The 19448-nt window shown below is 48.7% G+C and overlaps 2 protein-coding genes across 6 annotated transcripts; one reads left to right on the forward strand and one right to left on the reverse strand.

The window, feature by feature from the left end:
• The first annotated feature begins 60 nt into the window (after nucleotides 1–60).
• Nucleotides 61–13452, forward strand: zgc:158659 (uncharacterized protein LOC791141 homolog). 5 transcript variants are annotated; one of them, XM_061809147.1, is made up of 33 exons: nucleotides 61–652; nucleotides 1103–1610; nucleotides 2410–2531; nucleotides 2624–2660; nucleotides 4037–4621; nucleotides 4722–5626; nucleotides 5713–5822; nucleotides 5892–5995; nucleotides 6320–6482; nucleotides 6577–6786; nucleotides 7204–7271; nucleotides 7411–7539; nucleotides 7599–7652; nucleotides 7770–7879; nucleotides 7946–8087; nucleotides 8152–8237; nucleotides 8395–8500; nucleotides 8600–8752; nucleotides 8836–8967; nucleotides 9043–9193; nucleotides 9302–9360; nucleotides 9888–10052; nucleotides 10132–10235; nucleotides 10307–10406; nucleotides 10476–10547; nucleotides 10628–10734; nucleotides 11189–11310; nucleotides 11380–11458; nucleotides 11526–11696; nucleotides 11861–11978; nucleotides 12040–12191; nucleotides 12268–12416; nucleotides 12890–13452. In XM_061809147.1, exons 7-33 carry the CDS (start codon nucleotides 5738–5740, stop codon nucleotides 13012–13014), a joined length of 3216 nt encoding a protein of 1071 aa, XP_061665131.1. In that variant the 5' UTR covers nucleotides 61–652; nucleotides 1103–1610; nucleotides 2410–2531; nucleotides 2624–2660; nucleotides 4037–4621; nucleotides 4722–5626; nucleotides 5713–5737; the 3' UTR covers nucleotides 13015–13452. The 5 variants fall into 5 exon arrangements, with proteins under 5 accessions (XP_061665131.1, XP_061665130.1, XP_061665132.1 ...); XM_061809146.1 differs by lacking the exon at nucleotides 4722–5626; XM_061809148.1 differs by lacking the exon at nucleotides 4722–5626 and having other exon boundaries at nucleotides 9069–9193; nucleotides 9279–9360.
• Nucleotides 13453–14615: 1163 nt separating this feature from the next.
• Nucleotides 14616–18996, reverse strand: LOC133494775 (high mobility group protein B2-like). Its single transcript, XM_061808926.1, has 5 exons — nucleotides 18770–18996; nucleotides 17133–17291; nucleotides 16908–17059; nucleotides 16645–16819; nucleotides 14616–15314 (listed from the first exon to the last, which is right to left on the reverse strand). The coding sequence occupies exons 2-5, from the start codon at nucleotides 17280–17282 to the stop codon at nucleotides 15189–15191; spliced, it is 603 nt and encodes a 200-aa protein (XP_061664910.1). The 5' UTR covers nucleotides 17283–17291; nucleotides 18770–18996; the 3' UTR covers nucleotides 14616–15188.
• Nucleotides 18997–19448: the final 452 nt, after the last annotated feature.

Here is a 19448-nt window from a genome sequence, read left to right on the forward strand (position 1 = left end):
GTATCCCCGCCATGTTTCTGGGCAGGAGGGAGGGCGGGGGGGAGGTACACCTTAAACTGGTTGCCCGCAAATCACATGGCACAAAGAGACAAACAACCATAAATACTGACAATACAGTTATTAATTACGACAAATAAATGCAAGCAATGTTAACTAGGGGTAACCTTGCTTCAGACACAAAACATCTGTTAAGAAAATACATCTGGACAATTATTACGGCATTTCAAAAACAAACTTTAGAGACTGGAGAAAAGGAGTCGCGGAAACGCGCATGCGCACTGAGTGGGTCTGCCCTGCCCATTAAAAAAAAAAAAAAAAAATCACTCCATTGTGACGTCACCTCAGGAAGGAGGCGGAGCTGGAGGAGTCTTCCACGAGACTACGCTGACGTCACGCGCAGCGAAAATGCCATAAAACCACATTGTCGCTAAAGTGGAGCGGGACAAAACAATTGCGACTCGTTGCGGAAGCGCCAGGAAATGTTTTGATTCTAACATGTTTTGTTTTGGCCCTTCGAAGACACCGGAGAAACCTCTTGACGCACGCGTATTAACGCACGCCGCTGGAGCCGCAGCCGACTCGGAAGAGCGAAGAAGAAAAGTGGAGAGGAACAGGAAGTTGGACAACAACTCCCGAGACGCAGAAAAAGCAGGTGAGACAAAACTAAAAAATATCTATATTAAGTGCCACATCACAACATTACCAGTATGGCAGGAAGAAGCTGTTCTCAAATTTGCCCCCCCCCCCCAAAAAAAAAAAAACAAAAAAAAACGATTTACTATATCTTAAGAAAATTCACAGGGTGAGCAAATATGTTAAGTGAATTAGACTTGGCAATGGCTCAGGTCAAACCAGCAGTTCCGGCTGATTCCGAAGCATCCATTGCACACGCACTCATCGGGGTCAGAGGTTAAGATGGAGCCTATCCCAGCTGACTTGGGAGCGAGAGGCGGGGTGCACCCTGGAAGGGTCGCTGGCCAATCGCAGGGAACAATCATTATGTTCTTATAAACAAAACGCTATTTTCCTCCCCTCCCCAAGCCCCCTTTTACTTAGGCCTTTCATCTTGTAATTTTAAAGAATGATTGTGTGTGTGTTCAAGGAGCGTACGCTTGGGGATGAGCTGTGAAAAAAAGCGGAGCGGCTTCCAAATTACCAGCGTGACGTCCGACTTCAGGCAAACGTGGGCCGGCCAATCAGCTCCCGGTGTGATCCTGACAGTCGCCGAACCGACGGCCGCCTCCCGTAGTCCCCGTGGCAGCTCCTCCCAGCCCACCACGCCCTCCCCGAAGAGGAGACATATATCCCACGATGCCGTGAGGCAGGGGTCAGGCGCTTCCTCCAGGTTCCGACTGGTGCGGTTGGCAGGTGGCGGCACGGGCGCCCGCGGTAATGGCGACGCGTACGGGCGTGGCCGCTGGATGTGCACAGACTTTACGGAAGGGCTGCGGCTAAAGCGTGTCACGGACAGCATGAGACACGCCCAATCGCTGGAGTCTCTGGAGTCAATTCGAGGACCACCTCAGCCAATCGGAAGCGGGGAAACGGTGGACCAACTTGTGCCTTCTCCGCATCCTCCATTCCACCTGGCCGTCAGTGCCCGGGGGGAGGTAGGAACCAAGAATCAGCAACGGGGACATGAAGCAATTTTTCAAGACAAGTGGGGACATTAAGAGACTTGACGGGATTTGGTGGAACGGTTACAGACTTGTAGGTACTTACTGTATAAGACGTGACTTATAAAGGCAGGGAGAGACCTGGAGAAAGTTATCCAGACGGATATGATATTTAGGGATGTGAAAGAACTCCGAGGGATGTTCAGGGACGGGAAGAAACGCTTGAGAGTTTTAGGGACATGAAAAGATGAAATAGCAACACGAAGACAGTTGTAGGGACTCAAAGAGTTTTCTAGAGTTGTTGAGACGTGAGACTGAAAAATTTGTCAGAAATTTTAGGGATTTGAAGAGACAAACATTTCTACTATTTCTTCTATGGACACGAGACTTGTCAGCACGAGAGTAATGTGAAGAGACTTTGACAGAAATGGGACACGCAAGAGATTGTCAGGACTCGTACAGACATGAGACTTTAAGGGACATGGGATTTGTCAGGACTTGGAGGGACATGAAGTGACTTGAGACTTGTGGAGAGTTTTGCGACAAGAAGACATTTGTAGGGACTTTGAAGGTGTTAAGAGTCTTGTAGGGGCATGAAGAGATTTTGGAGGGACAAGACTTTGAGAAAGAAGGAGACTTGCAGGGGGGGGGGGTGAAGAGACTTGTCGAGACATGACAGGACTTGCTGAGACATGGAAGGACTTAGATTTGATGAGACTTGATATGGCAGAGTCACAGATGCGACAGCGCACCCAAAATATTTCACAAATTGTTGTCGTTCTCTCTGTGTCAGTCTGTCCTCAGGCTTTCTCGCTCTCAACCCAGCTCGCCTCCTCCCACTTTGACTGCCATCCCCGCTCGGGCGGCGTTTGGCCTGGACCGGAGCGCCACCTTTAGCCTGCCACCGGACATCAGGTAGCGTTTCACGGCTATGGAGAAGAGGCAACAATTTTATGATCAAATCTTTTTGCTTTTTTTTTTTTTTGGGGGGGGGGGGCTGTCACCAGCGTGGTTGCCATCGACAACAAGATCCAAGAGGCTATGGTGAGTAGTTAGGGTCAAAAGATAACATTCATCATGGACATACGTAGTTTATGGGCTACAGTGTTCCACCACCATGGCGCGGTTCACCTACCCACGATATCGAGAGACTTGATTAAGAGGTTTTTAGTGATATTGATTTGTAAGAACATCAAATCAGCTTGTAGTGACTGATGAAACTTGTCAGAACTTGTTGGATCGTCACATTTCGGGGACATACAGACTGGTTAGGACAGACTTGCCAGAAGGTGTAACGCCTCGACTTGCGGGGACATGAAGAGACTTGTCAGAACTTGTTTGAACGTGAAGAGGCTTGTAAAGGACTTTAAGGAACGTGAAGAAATTCCGGATTTCTGCTCCCAACTGACTCAGGACCTGGTGAAGACTCACCTGATGCTGGCCGTACGTGAAGAGGTGGAGCTTCTGAGGGACCAAATCAGGGAGCTACAAGAGAAGAACCAGCTGTTAGAGGCCGAAAACCGCATCCTGCGCACTCGCACGCACTCAAACCCGAGTCCTCCCTCGCCAATGGGCCAACGGGACGGTGGCCCACTGCAGGGGGGATGGTGAGGGTTGCGACATCCACAGCAACTTTCACATTTATGTCAAACTAACATCAATCTTGTTTTTTATGTGGAGCTCATAAATGTACACAAATTGCATAAAAGTGCCTAACAGCGTAAACCAAAAAAAATAAAGCCAAAACCAACCACTATGATCCCCTGCTTGACACACGGTCTAACCCAATGTTGTGGCACATTATTGTGCCACGAGAGATCTTCTGCTGTGACACAAGAAATTATCGCCCATACATATGAAGACAGAACAAATAAACGTTCTTCTATTTGATGGCAGAAAGTGTGTAATGGACCTGCGTACCTGCTTTTTTTTTAGTGGTGTGCTGTGAAGTTTTTCCAAGATAAGATATGTCTTGGCGCAATAAAGGGTTCACAAGTGTACATTCTGACAAACAAACGTTCACATTCATATCTACGGCCGCTGGGACGAGCCCCAAGCAAGAAACAAGCCACCGTGTGGCCCGTCAAATAATAACGGCGGTTGATTTGATCTTCGATTGGCCGTGTCGCTGTTTGAGCTTCAGTGCGGGACGAAGGGAGCTTAAAATAAATTGTACAAAAAACAAAAGCTCTCTTTATCGCAACACGCACACACAATAAGTGAAGAAATGAAAGCTTCTAATTCCGGATTTATGCTTTTTATAACCACGAAGATCAACAAGACCCAGCGAAAGTCTGCATCCTGATTGTCACATCGTGTCACGTCCCTCCTCCCAAAATCTTTCGACTGGGTTCTCTTTGTTGACAACTACTGCACATTAACAGCTGATGTGACATCACTGATTCTCTGCTTCTTCAAAGATGTCACCGACGGAGACGGATGGAGGCCTCACTCTGACCCTCAAGTGGAGCCCAGCAATATTGGATCACAGTTTCTCTTCAGAACAGTTTTTTTTTTCTGGGGGGAGGTGGGGGCAGAATTTGTTGTAAATATTACTCGGTGTCTAATACTCGAGAGTACCAAAATCTCCTCTCCAAAACCAACAACAAAATGGCGTCCCGGCGTGAGACCCGTCCATTTCCCCCGTGACAGTCTTTGGAGGAGGATGCTGGCCCTTTAAGAGGGGAAGCTGGCAAGATAAGCCCCCCTCCCCCGGAACACCCCACGCACACCTCCTTCCCCCAGCACATTGTTCTGCCGCTGCCGGCGAGAAGCCGCTTCCTCCGCGCGCCGCCCTCCGCGGCAAACACGCACAGACAGACTGACGGACGCCTGGGCTGGATGTGGACGCTTGCCCTTCGGTGCGGGGGGGACGCAACGGCCGCTCGCCGCCGTGACGCACGATTAGGACCCTGACGCTCAAACGGGGGACAAAGACGCACGCATCGGGTCGGTCCAAAGATGCTCTGAGGGAAGACAAGCCGCCAGACTGGGAACAAGCTCAGGTGACACACACACAGGCACATCCATCCAGACCATCCTGAACAAAGGGGTCATCGTAGCCTGATGCGACACTTTCCTGTTGTCATGGCAACCATATCATAGCCTGAAGTCATGAGGAGGAGACAAGAAGGTTGTTGGTTCATTTCTATCAAGCTATGTCAAGGTATTCCAAGTCGATCTAAATCATGTTCATGACAGATCCTCTTCCGCAGAGCGCAACAGGAAAGGTGTGTGTAAGTGTGCGCGCGCGTGTGTCCTACTTTTTGGGCCTTTGTCTGACCGCCCCACAGAAAATATACAAAAAATATGACGACACACAACGGAGATTTCAGAGAAAAGACGGCAAAGTGTGTCAAAAAAAAAAAAAAAAGGTTCCCCGAAGAGGAACAAAAGGCCGACAAACATTAGCACGTCCGACAGTCTGTCGGTGGTGAGGCAGTTGCCACGGCAACACAAATGTCATCAGGGGACCCGGAGGACTCGTAGAGACTTGGAGGGACGTAGACTTGTAGAGACGTGAAAAGAGTCCTGTAGGGATTTTTAGGGACATGATGAGGCTTGAAAAGGACAAGCGGAGGAACAAAGGCCACAGACGTGGTGATGCAGTTGCCATGGAGTGGTCGCCAGCAGAATTAGGAGACTTGTGGGGAACTTTTAGGGACATGATGAGAATTAGAGGGACACGAAGAGTACTTTAGTGATTTTCAAGGCCTTGAGAAGATCTGACGGACTTATCAGGACAATAAGAGACTTGAAGATCAAGATAAAAGAAATTGAAGGTATTTTTAGGGACAGAAAGAGACTCGTAAGCTTTTGAAGGACTTCACAAGATGTACGAGACTTGTAGAGAGATGACGAGATCTGGTAGGACCCTGTGTAGATGTATGGGGACATTGGGAGGTCATGAAAACATTTGAAGATGCTTGACGAGGGCACCAAAATGAAGACATATCCACTTGTCTGTCACCAAGCGACCTGACCAGTGCCAAGAAGAACTCGTGAGACCTGTAGGAACACGAATAGATTTGAAGCAGGCAATATGATGAACAAATGTTACAGACATTTCCACATCCACCTGTCTGTCTGTCACCAGGTGCCGCGGAGGTGAGGTGGTCGCCATGGCACCCCGGCCGTCTTCAGGGGAACTATGGGGCCTCCACCTGATGCCCCCGTGCATCTTAGTGGACTGCTGCCTTCCCAACGGTAGCCGCTTGTTTCCTTGTTTTGCGCACTGCGAGGCCATTTCGAACGTCCGCGTTGCGGTGTGCGCAGGGATGATGGTGAGTCTGGAGTGTCTTCGAGAAACTCCTCTCATCAGTATCAAGCAGCAGCTCTTCGCCGAGGCCAAGAAGTATCCGCTCTACCACCTGCTGCAGGTACAGCCATCTGCAGTAATAAGGGTCTAAATGTCTACTGGATAGACATTAGTGTTGGGGACATGAAGACTTATAGGGACATTGAGAGACCTCTAGGAACATGCATGATATGAAGACACTTTGAGAAAAATCACCTGACTTGTGGGACATGAACAGATTTGTCTGGACTTGAAAGAACATGACGGTACTGACAGGAAGAAAATTGTCCAGACTTGCGGGGACATGAGAAGACTTTTTGGGACTTGAGGGCACATGGGGAGAACTGTGGGGACGTGAGAAGACTTTTTGGGACGTGAAGACCCTCTGCTCTCTGTCTGACTCAAGGAGGAGTCCAGCTACATCTTTGTGGGTGTGACCCAGGAAGCGGAGAGGGAAGAATTTTACGACGAGACGAGGAGACTGTGCGACCTACGCCTGTTCCACCCCATCCTGAAAGTGATCGAACCGCTGGGAAATCGCGAAGAGAAGATCCTAAACCGAGAGATCGGTAAGCTGCGTGAGGTGGGGCTGGGGGTTAAGTGCCGCAAAGTGCCGGGTCCCTGATTGGAATTCCTGGGCCACAACACACTGTTTCCGTGCAGGATTTGCCATCGGGATGCCAGTGTGTGAATTTGAGATGATGAAGGACCCGGAGGTTCAGGATTTTCGCCGAGCCATACTGGGTGTGTGCAGGGAGGCCATGGAGGAGCGGGAGGGGGGAGGCGCCCACAGCCAAGCACTCTATGTTTATCCCCCAAATGTGGAGTCCAGCTCCCAACTCCCACAGCACATCTACAGCAAGCTGGACAAAGGTACAAGACACGGCTAGCTTCCATCACTCCCACCTGCAAAACTGAACCATTTGAATGAAACCTTACTTGACATGCAATTTTATGGACACTGAGAGACTTGTAAGGAGATTAGGAGAATTGTAGAGCTATGGATAGACTTCAACAGATATGAACATGAGATTTGAGGGGGCTTTTAGAGACATGAAGCTCTTGAAGGGACATGAAAGGACCTGTAGCAATATCAGGCAATTTGTAGGGACATGAAGACACTGATTGGAACTTGTGAGGAAATGAGGAGACTTATCGGGGTGTTTGTAAGACACTTCAGATGTGAAGGCGCGTGGAGAATGTTTTAGGGACGTGAAGCAACTTTGACCACCCCTGCATCCATCAAGGAAAGGACAAGAACTGACATGCTTTCATTGTGTCTGTCCACAGGAAGACTGATTGTAACCATCTGGGTGATCGTGTCACCGACCAACTCCAAACAGAAATACACGCTGAAGGTAACTCGATAAAGTGACCCCCACTGGGGGACATGTTAGAGACAAGAACAATATGTAAAGAATTCAAACACATCATACTGTACGCTGTTTTGTACCTTAGTTACTCAACTACAAGATACATTTTTCTCGGCGTGTGCAGGTTAGCCACGACAGCCTTCCTGAACAGCTAATAGCAGAGTCCATCAGGAAGAAGAGCAGATCCATGCACCTTTCCCCTCAGCAGCTCCGCCTCTGTGTACAGGAGTACCAGGGCCAGTACATCCTCAAGGTAAAGCTGGAAACTCAACTCTCACTGTGGCCATCAGACTCACAAGCATATCTCCTCAGGTGTGTGGATGTGACGAGTACCTGTTGGAAAAGTATCCACTCAGTCAGTACAAGGTAACAGCTTTCACGGACGGAAAGCCATTTGAGCATTTTTCCGACATTACCTTAAGGTCCATGTTGTCGTAGGGTCAAAAACAAACACTCTCATCTGTGACTTCCGTCTGCCCACAGTACATCCGCTCCTGTATCATCGTAGGACGTCTTCCTCACCTCATGCTGGTCTCCAAGGACAGTCTTTACTGTCAGCTTCCCGCCTCAAGCTTCATCACTCCTTCATACAGGTAAGGCTGCCGCTCATACAGAGAACCAGTCAGGAGTCGGGTCGGTGACTTTGCCTTGGGTTTCAGTCGCCGAACTCCGCAACCGTCTCCCTGTCCGGGAGGGTCCGACGGCTCTCCACCGCGCTCGCTTTGGGCCTTCAACACCCGACTGAGGGTCCGACTGCTCTGCGCCACCTATGTCAACGTTAACATCCGAGACATTGATAAGGTCCGTCTGCCTGTCTCTCAAGACGGGGCATCTTCGTTTGACTCTTGCCTAACGATGTGTGTAGATCTACGTAAGAACTGGGATTTATCATGGAGGAGAGCCACTATGTGACAATGTCAACACACAAAGAGTCCCCTGCTCCAACCCGAGGTAAGTCACAATGATCATTGACTTGTGACACTTTCATTTTTTTCGTGTGTATCTTAAGTACAGGAGTTGAAACACTGCTTCTACTCTTTTTCACAAAGATCTGTAGTTCTACTTAAGTAACGTTTGAGCACTTTTGCCACCCCTTCATAACACATAGGTGGAACGAATGGTTGACCTACGACATCTACCTGGCAGACCTGCCTCGCTCAGCCCGACTCTGCCTGTCTATCTGCTCTGTGAAGGGAAGGAAAGGAGCCAAGGAGGTAGGAAAAAGGGGGCGAGGGCGGGGGGTGGGGTGGGTGGGGGGTGATTGGAGAACAGAGAACTCTGCCAATTAATGTTTCTGTCCATTTGTCCATCAGGAACACTGTCCATTGGCCTGGGGAAACGTGAACCTCTTTGACTATAAGGACATTCTGGTGTCAGGGAAAGTGGCGCTCAGTTTATGGCCCGTACCTCACGGGCTCGAGGACCTGCTGAACCCCATCGGTGTGGCCGGTTCTAATCCTAACAAGGTACACCATCCGGGTTTTTTTTCTACTTGGCCTTGGGTCCAAGATTAGCTAATTGTTTCTTTCTTTCTTTCTTTTATCTCTAGGAGTCTCCCTGTGTCGAACTTGAGTTCTCCTGGTTCAACCAGCCAGTTGTGTTTCCAGACGAGCAGCAAATTGAAGAACACGCCAACTGGATCATCAGTAGAGAGCTCGGCTTCAACTACACACATGGCCTGGTAACAGACACACACACACACGCACACACACAAACATGGCCTGGCCGAAGGACAGACAGACAATCAGACATACAGAGAGACCCTGTCTCACTGCGTTGTAGAGCAGTCGTTTGGCATGTGACAGCAGTGTTTCAGCATCAGACGCAGAGCAGCTTCGAAGTCTCTGCTCCAAAGATCCTCTCTATGAACTTTCGGAACAAGAGAAGGACTTCCTGTGGAGACACAGGTAAGGACTGGACTTTCCACGCATGCAACCAAGGGACTCATCTTGGTATTTTTTATCAGAATGTGTGCGTATTGGTCTTTTGCAGACATTACTGTGTCAATATTCCAGAGTCCCTTCCCAAGCTGCTTCTTTCCGTCAAGTGGAATTCCAGAGATGAAGTATCTCAGGTAGATGTCCAATCAAGTTCCAAAGTTGGGACGTGGAAGTCAGGCACACATAGAGCTTGCACGACTCGAGTTTTAACCTTCAAGTGTTAACCAAGTCAAACGGAACCCATTCCCCACTACATTTCGGGCAAGTTAAGTCATTACATGGATTAAGTGAGTCATAAATCACACAATGATACTCCGTTACATCAGAATCATGTACTTTGTGTATCAGCCCTAAGTCTCGTAAATATCAAGCCAAAGTCCGTTTGACAAATAAAGGTGGAAAAATGAAGAAAACACTTAAAAGGATGTGGCCTCGAACGGCGGTCTCAAAGGGTAGAGCGCTTCCTTCCTCTCACAAACGTGCAAGGAGTCAGCTTCACACTTGCACCTTTTGACAGACAGACTGGACTCACTTCTGATGTATTCTAATGAGACCATTACAGTCATGGATAACTGGGAACTTCACTCTGATTCAACAGCCCCACCGCTCCAATTTTCTCTTGAACTGATTGATTGTATGTCTTCCCAACCCCATCCACCAGATGTACTGCCTGTTGAAGGAGTGGCCTCTGATGGAGTCGGAGTCGGCTCTGGAATTGCTGGACTGTAACTTCCCTGACCCCATGGTGAGAGAGTTTGCACTGCGCTGCCTGGTCCAAAGTCTGACGGATGACAAGCTGTCTCAGTACCTGCTGCAGCTCGTACAGGTTCAGTGCTCAGACTCGGGGAGAGGTAAGACGCTGTCCGTGGGGCACAAGCATAAGTCTCCTTTTACTGTCCTTCCAGGTGCTGAAGTACGAGATGTACCTGGACAACCCGTTGGCCCGTTTCCTGATCAAGAAAGCCTTGACCAATCAGAGGATTGGACACTTCTTTTTCTGGCATCTCAAGTGGGCAACGGAGCAAAAGGGGGTGACTTGTGAGACCAACACGCGAAACCAATACATTTTGTTGTCAGCAGGTCCGAGATGCACAACAAGACAGTGTCACGTCGCTTTGGCCTCTTGCTGGAGGCGTTCTGCAGAGCCTGCGGCATGTACCTTAAACACCTGAACCGACAGGTGAGGACTTTCGGCGCCATTTGGTCCTTGATTGGTCGATCCACAGGGTGTATGCATGTTTGTGTCCAGGTGGAGGCCATGGACAAACTGGTGAACCTCACAGATACACTCAAACAGGAAAAGAAAGACGAGACCCAGAAAGTAAGAAAGCAAAGTATGAGTTGCACCTGAAGGCTCGGTCTGACTTGTTCAAATAATCCCACGCTGTGACTGGTTGTTAGACTCAGATGAAGTTCCTGGTTGAGCACATGTCCCGTCCAGATTACATGGAAGCTCTGCAGGGATTTGTCTCTCCTCTGAACCCCGTCCACCAGCTCGGACACCTCAGGTGACATCCCATCAATGGCGCTGCTTTGTTATGCTGTGCAGGAGTGGAGCATTTGACTCAATTCAGATTGAAATTGCCATCTTGACGATTTGGGATTTGCCTGCCTAAAATATGAAAGACTCCACTTCAATTTGGCGCAACCAAGACTTGAACATGACTTGCCTGTGTTTGCTTTCCAAGGTAGTGTGGCATTTTTTGGACGCTCAATGGGCCATGCCAGCCGGAAGCCCCGATCCACACACTGGTTCTCGAAATTGATTTTTTTTTTTTAACCCGTCAAATCTTTTCAGGGCGTTCAAACTGACTCGCTTGAAATTTTGTGGTGACTTGACTTAATTTCCTTGATTTTTACCACAGTAAGGTGGGACTTGCTTGAAACTTGAAGGTTAACAATTGAGACTTGATGACTTGCTCCCACCTGTGATTCTATAAAAAAATTGACCTGTGTGGGCAGGTTGGAGGAGTGCCGGATCATGTCGTCGGCAAAGCGTCCGCTGTGGTTGAACTGGGAGAACCCCGACATCATGTCGGAGCTGCTCTTCACCAACAACGAGATCATCTTCAAAAACGGCGACGGTAAACATTTTCCACGGGTTTGTTGGTGACGTGGTGCCCATATGACCGCCTTGTGCTTTCCCATGGCAGACTTACGGCAGGACATGCTGACACTGCAGATCATCAAAATCATGGAGAACATCTGGCAGAACCAAGGCCTGGACCTGCGGTGAGAAATCGCCGAAAATGGCTGGCCCCGTGACGCTGGACTCAGTCTTTGTGTGTGTCGATCGCAGCATGCTGCCCTATGGATGCCTGTCCATCGGCGACTGCGTTGGTCTCATCGAGGTGGTGAAGAGCAGTTTCACCATCATGCAGATTCAGTGCAAAGGAGGCCTCAAGGGGGCCCTGCAGTTCAATTCCAACACTCTGCACCATTGGATTAAAGACAAGAACCGCGGAGAGGCGTCAGTATTTGTCCTTCTGTCAGTCTGTGTGTTGGCCAAAGTTAGTTTCCGCACCCACAGTAGATAAGTTCCACGAGATTTTTCTCATATTGCAGGACGGTGGTAGGTGATCTGCAAGTTATGCGGGCTATGGCGACATCATATAAACCTGAGCTCTCTTTCAGGTATGATCGCGCCATTGACTTGTTCACCAGATCGTGTGCCGGCTACTGCGTGGCCACGTTCATTCTGGGAATCGGCGACCGCCACAATTCCAACATCATGGTGAAGGAGAACGGACAGGTGAGCCCTCCCGCCGTCCCCCTTGAGCCGTCCCGACTCTGAACCAACGGCTCTCTCGCAGCTCTTCCACATCGACTTCGGTCACTTCCTGGATCACAAGAAGAAAAAGTTCGGCTACAAACGGGAGCGCGTCCCTTTCGTCCTCACGCAGGACTTCCTGATTGTCATCAGCAAAGGCATCCAGGAGTCCACCAAGACAAAGGAATTTGACAGGTGTTTTGGCCTTCTTTTTTCTATTTGCGTCCGCCTGCCTCCGTTGAAGCTTCTTACCCGCGGGCCTCACCGCCAGGTTTCAGGAAATGTGCTACAAGGCCTATCTGGCTATCCGCCAGCACGCCAGCCTCTTCATCAACTTGTTCTCGCTGCTACTTGGATGCGGTATGCCTGAACTGCAGAGCTTTGACGACATCGCCTACTTGAGGAAAACCCTGGCACTGGGTAACGCCCGCACCCGCACCCACACAATGAGAAACAGTAAAGACACATGGCAAAACGCCTATTCGATATCCTTCATCTCCACCTTAAGGCCCCTGTTCTACCAGACTCTTATTTTTCCTCGCTAGACAACTTTGTCCGAGTAGGACAACTACATTAATACTGATGCAAAAATGGACACTCGCTGACCAATCCAGCAACGTAAAATTCCAGGAGTGAAGATCTTGTGCTTCACTTGTCGTACTAGTAGTGCACAGGTGATAAGCAGTGCAATATTTGCCTCACTGGTCAAATTTAGTGGTCCCACTCGTATGCTAACATTGTGCTACGAGTGAGTCTGTGTACAAGTACAACGATCTTGAGCTGGATATGAAGGACAGAGAGTAAATGGTCAAACAGCTTCCCATCAAGGCATCTATTGATGAGTTTTTGGGGGGTGGTGTGGGGCGGGCGGGGTTGGGGGCTCGCACGGGCAGAGAAAAGCCAGCAGGAGGCGCTGGAGTACTTCAGCAAACAGATGAACGACGCTCACCACGGAGGCTGGAGCACCAAGATGGACTGGATCTTCCACACCATCCGACACATGCCCAACGAGCACTAACTCATGCACACGCACTACAACGTTGTCACGGCAACGCCAATCTCAGGGTCGCAGGTCCGAGAATGCAAAAGGCGTCTTCCCCTCTCTTCGGTGCTAATGTTAAGCCAGTGAGCTGCTGTTGTAGCGTACATCCCCGACAACTGCTGTGAAGATAATAAAAGCAATACACAAGACGAGACAATCAGCCCCCCGGCCAATCAGCAGGGGGGCGGAGCAAGAGCACCGGTGGAATTCCTCCAGAGGGGGCCAAACCTTTGAATTTGCTCATCCAGAGCGGCGTGACTGCTGAATGATGAAGATTGTATGCTTCAAGGAATGATTGGTTGAGGATGTCATTACTGATGTGGTCCACAACATGTCAAGTGGTTTTTGCACTGTGCGACAGTCCTTCACTTGAATAAGTGTTACTTTTGCATAACAAACAAAATAAATGATTTAAAGCAGTGTTTTTCTTTGGGGTCGGCTGAGATGCACGGTTGAGTTCCGAGCTCGAGTACCTTTGGAGGTAGTCCACGGCAGGCGGCTTGTGCTTCCTCTCGGCGGATGGACCAGCCGCAAGTCACGGACCGGTGGGACAAAGTCTGGCTCCGTTTACGTCATCGTTGCCGATGGCAGGGTGGGTTTGCACAGCAGCAGTCCTCCCCTTTTGGTCAAAAAAAAAAAAAAACATCTGAACAGATAGCTGACCAGAATTAAATGAAATCCATTTTCTGAGCCGCAGGAATGCAATGAAATCTTATTGAGAAAACGACAAACGATATCCCCGTGGAATTCCTAACGTACAGTATATACAGAAAGCAACGCGTGAAAAGTTACAGAATGTCTCTGGCTACAAGTACGGTACCTATATACTGGCTCTGACAGACTAATAGAACCTAAGACACATGCATCTGGTCAAAGCTACTCATCCTCACGCGCAATTTAACATAAAACTAACACAAATACATTTATTTGTACAGAAAATGCACAGGTAAGGAACTGGATTCTCATTTTACTTGGCCCGCTGCAATCGACAGCTCATGACTTACAATTACGATAATGAGAAAATAGGACTTGTGGACCTACCATGAAAGCGATTAGAATTGACAACTCGGCTGTTTGGCCAAATGTTGCAGTGACGTCACGTGTGGTCCTCGTTGACGGGCTGTGTCAGAATCCTGTGGTTCTTCCGCCTCTTGGGAGGGAAGAGGCTGCCGGTTTTGCGCAAGCGAATGACTCAAACTTGACCGAGGAGACAGAGTTGAGCAAGCTCGTGTGGATGTGATTTACAGGGCACTGGAGTTTTATTATTATTATTATTATTATTTTTTGTGGGGGGCGTGCCCCTCTCGCCCCAACAGTTTCATTTACACGACAGAACACTAATGTCATTTGGAATAATGTTTTCAGAATAAAAGAAAAAATGATAGCAGTGACGCCCAACCAATTGTCACCGAAGCCCGCTGTAGGAAATCCCAATTTCACTTTATTGGTCAGAAAATGCATTTACTAATATTTATATATTACCATTATCATCCAGAGATTTTTGTTTTTTTTTGGTGTAAAAAAAAAAAAAAAAAAGTGTGCAAAAGCATTTTTCAAACAGAAGAAAAACTGCTGTGTGCGTTTTCCCTCTCGTTTTATTATAAAAGTTGTTTCTACGTTGACTGTGAACAAAAGAAAAAAATAAAAATAACAAAAAAATAAAATGACAATGAAGAGTCCAGGGTCTCCATGGCAACATACAAGTAAGCATGGCTGAGGGGAGGGGGCTGGTGTAAGGGTAACCATGGCAACAGTGAGGGTTGGGGGGGGGGGGTTCTATTATCGTCCACTTTGGACCTCATCGCGCACACGCACACGCAGTCATTAATGTCACATCTGGGACCCACCACACAGGAAGCAAGGTGCTTTGAGAACTCAAGTAATGAATTTTTTTAAAAAGGCATCAGCCCGATAGGGGTGCGGGTGTGTGTGTGTGTGTGGGGGGGGGGCTGTCACCGCGGCAACACGAGTGCCTCTGATTGGCTGTAACCGAGCTTCTCGCGAAACTCCACCCCTGCCACTTCGTAAGCCAATCAGCAGCTTGGAGACGCGGTGTCTAACAAAACGCAAAATGTTTGAAATTTGACGAAACCCCTCCTCTCTTTCACGCTCATTCACACGCGCACGCGCACACATCCAAAAGCGGGTCCCTACTCATCATCATCATCCTCTTCATCATCTTCCTCGCCCTCCTCGTCTTCCTCTTCCTCGCCGCCCTGAGCGGACGACCCGGGGTTCCTCGCGTATGAGGCGCCGCCTCGATATGCCACCATATCCTGCAAGGACAGGTGACCGTCAACTCGTGTTCAAACATTCCGGAACCTACCTGCAATCACTGGGAAGCGGTGAGCGAGACAAGACTCTACAAAAGCATGCGACATATTTCAAATATAATAAAACACACATAGTGGATAGACGTATCAGAACAAGAAAAAAAAAAAAAAATGTATAGACAATGTATGGATTTTGCAATTTTCCCCACTGTATAAGTTATTAAAATCTACTGTAATCTTTTTGGGGCCCTTAGGCTAACTACGAGAACCCCAAAGTGACCGACAAAATGCCAAACCGAACCAAAGTTAAATTGTTCTATCTGGCAATGTGTGACATAAAGTGCATCCAGAGAATTATACCGTTTCAATCTTCATTATTTCAGACACATTGACTTCATTTTCACCAAGTTTGAATAAAAAAAAAAAGAGAGCGAGAGAGAGTCCTCGGTCTACAAAGGAGAGCCCTTCCTACGCCGTTGACATAAAACTTAAATTTCCACGTACGTCGGATTCCACCGCTAAAGTCAAAATGTACGGTGACAGCTGAGATTGGCTCCAGCGACCCTCGTGAGGATAAGCGGCTCAGGAAATGGGTGGATGGGGGTACTTTGTATATATAAAAAAAAAAAAAATCAAATAAAACAAGACGCCGTACAAAATTACCTTTACTGCAAGACGTGAGTGGCAAAGAAGGGGAGGCTGTGCTTCGCTACTGCTAAGGAAGCATGTGCGGGGAACCCTCGCTAGCGGTAAATTCCTCCTCAGCGTTCTTCCCCTCTCTGCTCTTTCAAAGTTTTCCCTTAATGAACGGTGAGGCTGATATTAAGCCTACGTTGATTCTCATCCTCCAGCCATAACGCAATTAATGTTTCCATCTTGGTAACGACTGAAAAACGTTGCTTTGGTTTTTTTCCCCCCTACACAAAAGATGTTGCTTCGTGAACACTGTATCTGTCATCGGGGCAAAATGTTCATGCGCGCTAAAATATGGGCTTTGTCCTTAATAATAATCGCCACGGTCTACCGACTGAAGCCCAAGCCAAACACCCTTGCCCGTTGTTCATTGGTGTTACTCCTTTTTCCCATCTTTTTTATGATGTTAAGTTTTGTTTCCATGGTAAACGTTTTTCTTTCAGCTGGACCAGCCTTGATTAAAAAAAAAAAAAAAAAAAAAACTTTCTTCTTTGGGGCCACAATGTGTAAAAAGGTGGGCAAAAAAAGGCAAACATCCGCCCCGGCGCACAAACCGATAAGCAATATGCATTAGCTACGCGGAGACGCGATGCAGGAGCGTATGTATTGTGTAGTCGTACGTGTGTTTGTGTTTTCTCACCCGGTCATATTTCTCCCGGAGTTTCTGCGCCTTCTCCTCGTACGGAAGCTTGTCGGACTGTGACAACTTGCTCCACATCTCGCCCAGCTTTTTAGCGCAGTCGCCTATGGAGAGGCCGGGGTACTGCTGCTTCACGCTTGGACGGTACTCGCTGCAGAACACGAAGAACGCGGACCTACGAGACGCGCGTTAGCTCGAGAAAGTCGCCGCCCCCGTGCGGAGGAAAAGGGACGCATTGAAACCCTCGGCGGGATTGCGCTTACGGGGGCCGTTTTGGTGCGTTGGGGTCTTTCCTCTTGCGGCCCCTCTTTCCAAAGCCTTTGGGTGGGACGTAGTCTCGCATCTCCCTATTGTAGCGCACTTTGTCGGCCTTGGCCATGTCCTCGAAGCACTTCTTGTCACCGGGAGACAAACCCTGTCGAGAGACAAATGTTCACCTCCGCCGACAGACTCCCAGCCCTCGCGCTCCCTTCGATGGCGGACCTCACCTTCCATCGCTCTGAGCACTTCTTGGAAAACTCGGCGAAGTTGACTGACTGCTCTGGGTTCTTCTTGCGGTGCTCCTCTCGACACGTCTGCACGAAGAAGGCGTACGCCGACGTCTTCCCCTTGGGCTTGTTCACGTCCTTTCGCATCATGATGGCGGCCTGCGACACAGAGGTTCGACATCTATCCCGGGACTGCCCATATTACAAACGGAGCGAATTAAACGGAGGGACCGTTTAACATGTCTTTCTTTTCACGTGCGATAAACAGCTCCATTTCATGTGTTGTGTCAAGAGTAAGCAGGTACTAACAATTGACTTTTTTTTTTTTTTTTAAAAAAACATATATATTTTCCACCAGATTAAACCATTTTGCCGTAAGGAATGCATCAATTTTTGCCAGCTATGTTATGGATACTTTCAGTTTTGCGACAAAGACTGTAATCACTACCAAAACCCAAAATTCATCCTCCTACAATTTATTTATCCATACTAGTATTTCTGATTAGGGCCTGGTCACTAAATGAATTGAGTTTGAAGTTATTTTCACGGAAAAATGACTTTTACATATTCGAGCCCCATCCAACCCATTGACCCTGGACTGGTCACTGGCCAATTACAGAGCACATTTCTTTATGCAAAAAAAAAAAATAATAATAATAATACAAACCTTCAAAAGCTGAACCAAAAAAAAAAAGCCTAGTCTCATTCAAAACAAGCATGTGTGATTTTTCCATGATATAAAAAAGCTAGTAATAGTAGCAAGGAATATATATATATATATATATATATATATATATATATACACAAACACATTTTTTTTTTTTTTTATTTATTGGACTTGCTCTTGACTTCCAAACACGAGTCAAGTGAACGCTCCACTCGTGGCTCCAAATAACGGCCCATCCTCTGGCCACTAACAAAGAAGCGATGGGGATCCATTTTCTCAGTCGGGGATCTCCGGGAGCACAACGCGACGGGGCCCGGGATGTGTCTGCGGGAGAGAGGTGGGGGTGGGCTACGGCGACCACGCGAGCCGCTCGGGGCCGCACGCGGCGGCGGGAGGAAAAGGAGAAACGTCAGGGGAGGGGAGGGGGGGGGATGGCTGGATGTGGGGGTAACAGCTAGCAATGGTTAGCTTAGCCTGGCTACCAGAACAATGAGCCACCATTTGCTTCCCGCCCTCTGCGGAGCGAAGCCTCCCATCCCCCCCTACAAGACGTCGCCACAACGGGGTCGTTTTTGGAGCACAAAGACGCCCGGAAATTACAATACGGTTCTTCCACTCCACGTTTCTTAGACGTGCGCCCTATATGTGTCCGCAATGGAACTCGGCTCCCCAGTGCCACACCGCTACGCATTACCAACGACGGGGGCTGCGGCTACGCTCTGGAGACGTGCGCAGGGCACGGGGCGGCGTAGACTATTTCCTGGCACCTAAGGATGCCTCAAAATGGGCGTTACTCGGGTCATAGCAACGCGGCTCGGAGAGTCGCCGCGGGATAAGCACGAAAAACGGCAGGAGCAGCGTGACACTTGGGGCCCCATTGGGGGCAGCATTTTACGGCCTTCCTTTGGCCGAGCGGTCCCCCTGCTTCGGTAAACCCCGCGTCCCATACAAGATGGCCGGCTGTACTCACTCGTTCGGAGGGCCGGCGACAGGCTGAAGGAACACTCAGGACCGGGGCTTTTGTTCGGGGGTGTTTTCCTTTTTTTTTTTTGCCCCTTCTTTCCGTCTTTTTTCTTTCTTTCTTGTTGACAAGTCGACTTATTGTTGACGTCTAGTGGCTGGAGCGGAGACTGGACCGTCCGTTCACTTTCAAACTGGGTCGAGCCGAGGACCGCTCCCGCCCCCAGAACACGCCCCCAACGTCGTTTCTTCCAAATCGGAGAGGCGGGGCGGAAGGCGGAACTCTGGGCGGGGCTTCGGCCAATGCGCATTTTTGCTTGGCTACGTCGTTGACGCGGGGCGGGGTCGCGAATACTGACGTGCGATTGGTCAGAGGCGACCCCGTCAATGCGTGGCGTCAGAGGTCACATGACCTTGTTTCGTTGAGTAAAATGGCCGATCGAAATGTTTGCACTGGGAGAGTTTTCACTGCATCTGTAAACAAAGACTTTGTTGGATTCACGGCACGCAAACTGGAAGAAATACGCAACTATACCACAATACAAAAGCAGAAACAAAGCGTCTTGATTAAATTCAATCCAGATTTACCACCGTTTAGACACATTCTAGCCAAACAAATCAACGCCACTAATCTGTAATGTAATACGCCATTGTTTTTGCCTAACCCTACAAAAATAGGAAAGTAAAAA

This window comes from Syngnathoides biaculeatus, chromosome 21, assembly GCF_019802595.1.
Source record: "Syngnathoides biaculeatus isolate LvHL_M chromosome 21, ASM1980259v1, whole genome shotgun sequence".
Classification (NCBI taxonomy): domain Eukaryota; kingdom Metazoa; phylum Chordata; class Actinopteri; order Syngnathiformes; family Syngnathidae; genus Syngnathoides; species Syngnathoides biaculeatus.